The 6,326-nt window shown below is 43.2% G+C and overlaps 1 protein-coding gene across 1 annotated transcript in view; it reads right to left on the bottom strand.

Moving 5' to 3' along the window:
- Nucleotides 1–1,614: 1,614 nt before the first annotated feature.
- The window catches only part of LOC131969113 (uncharacterized), a 41,856-nt gene continuing 37,144 nt past the window's right edge, over nucleotides 1,615–6,326 (bottom strand). The window contains exons 25-31 of the mRNA XM_059330266.1: nucleotides 6,232–6,322; nucleotides 5,842–6,070; nucleotides 3,801–5,595; nucleotides 3,547–3,720; nucleotides 3,257–3,430; nucleotides 3,031–3,077; nucleotides 1,615–2,414 (exon numbers count right to left, since the gene is read on the bottom strand). Coding sequence (XP_059186249.1) covers nucleotides 1,876–2,414; nucleotides 3,031–3,077; nucleotides 3,257–3,430; nucleotides 3,547–3,720; nucleotides 3,801–5,595; nucleotides 5,842–6,070; nucleotides 6,232–6,322 — 3,049 coding nt within the window. The 3' untranslated portion in view covers nucleotides 1,615–1,875. The remainder of the gene's footprint in view (nucleotides 2,415–3,030; nucleotides 3,078–3,256; nucleotides 3,431–3,546; nucleotides 3,721–3,800; nucleotides 5,596–5,841; nucleotides 6,071–6,231; nucleotides 6,323–6,326) is intronic.

Here is a 6,326-nt window from a genome sequence, read left to right as displayed (position 1 = left end):
TGTGTGGATCCGAGTGTGTGTGTGTGTGTGTGTGTGTACTTGTACTTCCTTCAAAGTGAGGACCGCTAAACGTGTTTAACCAACAGAGTGAGGACATTTTGGGGAAGTGAGGACATTTTGACCGGTCCTCACTTCTAGGCCTGTTTGAGGGTAAATACTTTGCTTTGAGGTCCAGGATACAATTGTAGGTGTGTGTGTGTGTGTGTGTGTGTGTATATATACTTGTACTTCCTACATAGTGAGGACCGCTATTTAACCAACAGAGTGAGGACATTTTTGGGAAGTGAGGACATTTTGGCAGTTCCTCACTTTTATGCATGATCATTACTATATCGACTTATCGTTTGATATATAAAATGGACACAATAGTTTTTTTCAGGACTCGATATATTGTCATTTACATGCATGTTTGTTTACATAAGCCATCAACATTTTGGCCAATCGTGCTGTTTCTTTACCTCCCATGTCATTCAGACGGCTGCACAACTCCAGAAGGTTTGGTAGAATGAATGGAATTGGTTTAAAAGCCGTTGTGGTGTGGGAACATTTTCGGATTCCAGCCGAATGAGCGAGCAGAACCCAGTAACGTCAACCTGCTGGTGTGAGAACAGTGGCAACGCAAACTGGCAATACAACAAACCTGGAAATGTTTTTTTTTTTTTGGAGTAATATTTTTATTGCATGTTCCAATATAGACAAAAACAACAAACAACAAACTGTGGCCACAAAAAAACAAATATCCAACTACTTATTATGTAATACAGACAATACAATGAAAATACTCAGTCCCATTACAATTATATACATCTAAATATATACATCTGGGGAAAAAAGAGTAGTAAGTAGTAAAAATATATATATATATATATATATATATATATATATATATATATATATATATATATATAAATAAAAATAATAAAGAAAATAATTATACGTAAAGTAATGTCCTGCCTTATAACCCAAAAACATCAGTTAGCCAGTTTCCCTCATTGCCATCTACCATCCCATTTAAATTCAATAGTTGTGAGTGTTGTTTTTACCAGAATACTTGAAGAAGGGTGCCCAGATCTTTAAAAAAACATCCATCCTACATTTAAATCTCTGTGTTAGACATTCCATTGGTAATAAGTCAAATATCACTTTGTGCCAGCCCCCATTTGTTGGAGGTGCATTATCAATCCATCTGAGCAATATATTCTTTCAAGCAGCAAATGTGAGAATACTGAGCAGCTCTGATCTCTGATGACTCCCTTTAATATGAGGACTGGGTAAACCGAGAAGCAGAACCTGTGGATCAGCACCAAGCTGGACATTCAAAATCAAATTAAGTTTACTAACCATTTTCCCCAGTACTTCTCAACATGGATACATGACCAGATACAGTGCCTATAGCTTCCCACCTCTACTTGACATTTGGAACACAAACGCTACCCCGCTAGCCTGTGTCAATCACATTGCAGTTAAACAAGTCAAATAAATGAATGATACACGTTTTAGTTGGTCTCTCTCAATAGCACTGAGTTGGTCTTGTTGGTCAGATAATAATAACCCGAACGTTTTACAGTCAACCCTATTTTGTTGCAAAATACAGACACAAAACTCGCACAATGTCAGCAAATATGAACACGATTACATAAACAAAAGATGGCACTCAAGATGAAGTGTATAGATAGCATTTATAAACATTGAACAAAAAAAGAAATACTCAAAGTGTTTCCAGTGAAACAATGAAAATGTTGATCATCATCACGAACAAATGAAAGTTTTGTGTTTGAGTCTGAGACAGATCTGCTTCACATTGCAGGTTGTGAGTCATGGTGAGCAGACTGAAATGATTTCACTCAGCAGAGTTTCTGTTCACAGAAGAGAGTCTCAGACCTGCAGAGGACACAGAGACACTGAGGAACCAGGTGACCAGAACCTGAACCCAGGATAAAGAGGTTCAGTGAATGTGGTGTTGAAGGTGTGGAGGTGGATCAGTGAGTCAGAGGAGACTCTGTAGAAGGACAGAGAGCCAGCAGGACAGTCCACATACACTGCTACTCTACCAGAGGAGGAAGAGGAGGAGAAGAGATCTGTTCTCATGTTATTGCGGCAGACAAAGTAACCTTCATCAGAGCACCTCAGACTCCAGGACTGATCATTCCCTCCAAACACACAGTCATAACTGTCTCCTCCCCTGCTGATTCCTCCGTAACTCACTGAGATATCAACTTTTCCTCTCCACTCAACCTCCCAGTAACAGCGACCAGTCCGACCAGTTCTACACAGTAGCTGAGGATACCAGTCAAATCTGTCTGGATGATCAGGATATGGCTGATCCTTTTCCACACGTGTCACCTTCCTGTTGTTTTCAGACAGTTTGAGTCTTCTGTTTACTGTGTTTGTGTCCAGTTCCAGTTTACAGACATCTGATGGAGAGAGCAAGACACAAAACAGCAGCAGGTTATCATCTGTTGATTTACTAACAACTTTACTGACAATCAGTGAAAGAATATTATTCAAACTTTCACAGTTTAACAGTAAGTTAACATGAGAGTCAACATGTCATACCTCACACACAATTACAATATGTCATGTCTTTACTGAACACATCATCACACATCACAACATTAATAGTGCGGGTGGAAATAGTAAGTGAATCCTTGGACTTAATAACTGGTCCAACCTCCTTTGGCAGCAATAACTTAAACCAAATGCTTCTGGTAGCTGCTGATCAGACCTGCACAACATTCAGAGGGAATTTTGGACATTCTTTCTGACAGAACTGCTTCAGCTCAGCTGTAATCTTAGGTTAACCGGACGTACAAGTACCAGGAAACAAAGTCTGCTTTATGTTTGCTGCACTGTTAATGAAATGTATTTATTAGTTTTGTTGGATCACTGTGTTCACTTTCTTTGTGTTTGTGGATTTTAAATGGATTGATTGAATTCTAACATCTTTCCAGCCACACTGACTGAAAACAGAATGTGACATCTGCTGTAACATGTGCAGAGTTCTAATGAATTAAGCTGAAACACACTCACACTTCCTCAGACCAGGTTTCAACCACTGCAGTCCACTATGGTCCACCCTGCAGGAAGAGACACAGACACAATCGACTTCATATCACCACTAAACGTGAACCAGAGACACTCAGTTAGAGACAGAGACACAGTGAGAGCTGCTGTCTGTCCACCTGTCTGTCTGTCCATACCTGAGAGTGTCCACCTGCCTGTCCATACCTGAGAGTGTCCACCTGCCTGTCCATACCTGAGAGTTTCCAGTCTCCAGTTTGGATCCTTCAGTCCAGCAGACAGACACTTCTCTCCTGAGTCTCCTGGATGATTGTAGCTCATGTCCAGCTCTCTCAGATGGGAGGGGTTGGAGCTCAGAGCTGAGGCCAGAGAAGCACAGCCTTCCTCTGTGATCATACAGCCTGACAGACTAAACACACATACACACACATTAAGTGTAAACCTTGCTAGATGTTCATAACTGTAACACTAATGGAGCTCAAAATAAAACAGCTGTAAGCTTCTAAAAAACAGTAGAATTCTGACCTGAGAGTTTCCAGTCTGCAGTGCGGACTCTTCAGTCCAGCAGAAAAATGCTGCACTCCTGAATCCTTCAGGTCGTTGTTACTCAGGTCCAGGTGTCTCAGTCTAGAGGACTGGGAGCTGAGGACTGAGGACAGAGCTTCACAGCTTCTCTCTGAGAGCTTACAGGCACCGAGCCTGGAAAAGGAATCAGAAAAACATGAGAACAAATACAAACAATGGAAACTACATTTAATCTGGATAGTGTGAGCACCTACAGAGCTTTGTTGGAGACTTTGACCAGCGGCAGCAGCCTGAGAAGAGCCTCCTCTGAAGCAGAGTATTTCTTCAGGTCAAACACGTCCAGATCTGTTTTTGATGACAGTAAGATGAAGACCAGAGCTGACCAGTGAGCAGGAGACAGTTTATCTGTGGAGAGACTTCCTGATCTCATGGACTGTTGGATCTCCTCCACTAGAGAACAATAATTCAGTTCATTCAGACAGTGGAACAGGTTGATGCTTCTCTCTACATGCAGATCCCCACTGATCTTCTTCTTGATGTATTCGACTGTTTTCTGATTGTTCTGTGAGCTACTTCCTGTTTGTGTCAGCAGGCCTCTGAGGAGATCCTGATTGGTCTGCAGAGAAAGACCCAGGAGGAAGCGTAGGAACAAGTCTAGGTGTCCATTTGGACTCTGCAAGGCCTTGTCAACAGCACTCTGGTAGAGACTAGTTGGGTCAGGTTTGTTCAGTAGTAGGATAAACCAGTTGGAGGTTGTTGGTTTTTCTTCCATCAGATTGACTCCAGAGTTGAAGAAGGTCAGATGGACATGAAGAGCAGCGAGAAACTCCTGAAAACTCAGATGGACGAAGCAGAACACCCTGTTCTGGTACAGTCCACTTTCCTCTCTAAAGACCTGTGTGAACACTCCTGAGTACACTGAGGCTGCTTCGATATCGATGCCACAGTCTTTCAGGTCTGAGTCATAGAAGATTAGGTTTCCTTTCTGCAGCTGACCAAAAGCCAGTTTTCCCAGAGATTCAATCATCTTCCTGCTCTCTGGACTCCAGTGTGGATCTGTCTCAGCTCCTCCATCATACTTGATGTTCTTCATTTTGGACTGAACCACCAGGAAGTGGATGTACAGCTCAGTCAGGGTCATGGGCAGCTCTCCTCCCTCCCTGGTTTTCATCAGCTTCTCCAGAACTGTAGCAGAGATCCAGCAGAAGACTGGGATGTGGCACATGATGTGGAGGCTTCGTGATTTCTTTATGTGGGAGATGATTCTGCCGGCCTGCTCCTTTTCTCTGAATTTCTTCCTGAAGTACTCCTCCTTCTGTGGGTCAGTGAACCCTCTGACCTCTGTCTCCATGCCAACACAGTCAGCAGGGATCTGATTGGCTGCTGCAGGTCGCGTGGTTATCCAGAGGCGAGCAGAGGGAAGCAGTTTTCCCCTGATGAGGTTTATCAGCAGCACAGCCACTGAGGTGGACTCTGTGACATCAGTCAGGATCTCAGTGGTTTGAAAGTCCAGACGATATCGATACTCATCCAGACCGTCAAAGATGAACAAAACATCAAACTCTTCAAACCCTGCTTCTTTGGTTTCAGGAAAGAAGAGATGAACAAGTTCCACCAAACTGAACTTTTCCTCTTTCAGCGCATTCAGCTCTCTGAAAGTGAATGGAAATGTGAAGTGGATGTCCTGGTTGGTTTTGTCTTCAGCCCAGTCCAGAGTGAACTTCTGTGTTAAGACTGTTTTCCCATTGCCAGCCACTCCCTTTGTCAGCACTGTTCTGATTGGTTCATGTCTTCCTGGTGGGGCTTTAAAGATGTCTTCTCGTCTGATTGTTGTTTCTGGTCTGGCTGGCTTCCTGTATGCCTTTTCAATCTGTCTGACCTCATGTTCATCATTGACCTCTGCAGTCCCACCCTCTATGATGTAGAGCTCTGTGTAGATCTGATTCAGAAGGGTTGGGTTTCCTGCTTTAGAGATCCCCTCAAACACACACTGGAACTGCTCCCTCAGGTTAGACTTCAGGCTACGTCGGCACACTGCAGCACGAGTTCCTGAATGAACAAACAACAGATGAAATCAGTGAGTGCATCCTTTAATGCAACATGTGAGTGTGACAGTAGAGTTTTTGCTCCTCGGTCAGTTTTATTCGGCTCATCAGTTGAGGACAAACAGCTTCTAATCTGATGCAGATGTGTAGCAGTAGAGTCAGTCCAGCATAGAGACTGGAAATGTAAACATTGCCCATGTTGCTTCCTTTTCATCTTTTATCATGTTAAATTTTAGAGAAATCCACTTACTGCTCTGCAGACAGTCAGCTAGCTCCTCCTGCTTCATTCTTCTCAGGAAGTGAAGTGTGATCTTCACAAATGCCTCTCTGCTTCTCCTTCTCTGCTCCTTATCCTCACCCTCCAACACCTCCTCATCCTCCTTCTGACTCTCTAAGCATTCTGGGTAATCTGGACTCAGAACCTTCTGGATCTCTTTCAGCTCGTTCTTCACAAAAGTGACGATGTCCTCCTCCAGCAGCTGGAATAGAATATTATATAAACACCACAATCAAACGAAAATCCCAGAAGCGAACATAGCTCCATGTTGGGCAGACCGACAGTCCATTTGTCCAAACAGTGCAGCATGGAAATGATTGTGACCAGAATAGATGTAAAAGTAGCTGTTGTACATGTACAGACCCTAAATATGGAATCCAGGTGTGTTTGATGCTGCTGGGCAGAGTGACCACCGGGAACCTCTGAGCTCTCCTGGTCCACTCTGTGGAGGAATCATG

The sequence above is a fragment of the Centropristis striata genome, chromosome 3 (genome assembly GCF_030273125.1).
Source record: "Centropristis striata isolate RG_2023a ecotype Rhode Island chromosome 3, C.striata_1.0, whole genome shotgun sequence".
Lineage (NCBI taxonomy): Eukaryota > Metazoa > Chordata > Actinopteri > Perciformes > Serranidae > Centropristis > Centropristis striata.
Note: the sequence above shows the minus strand (reverse complement) of the source record. Positions and strands in the feature narration are given on the sequence as shown.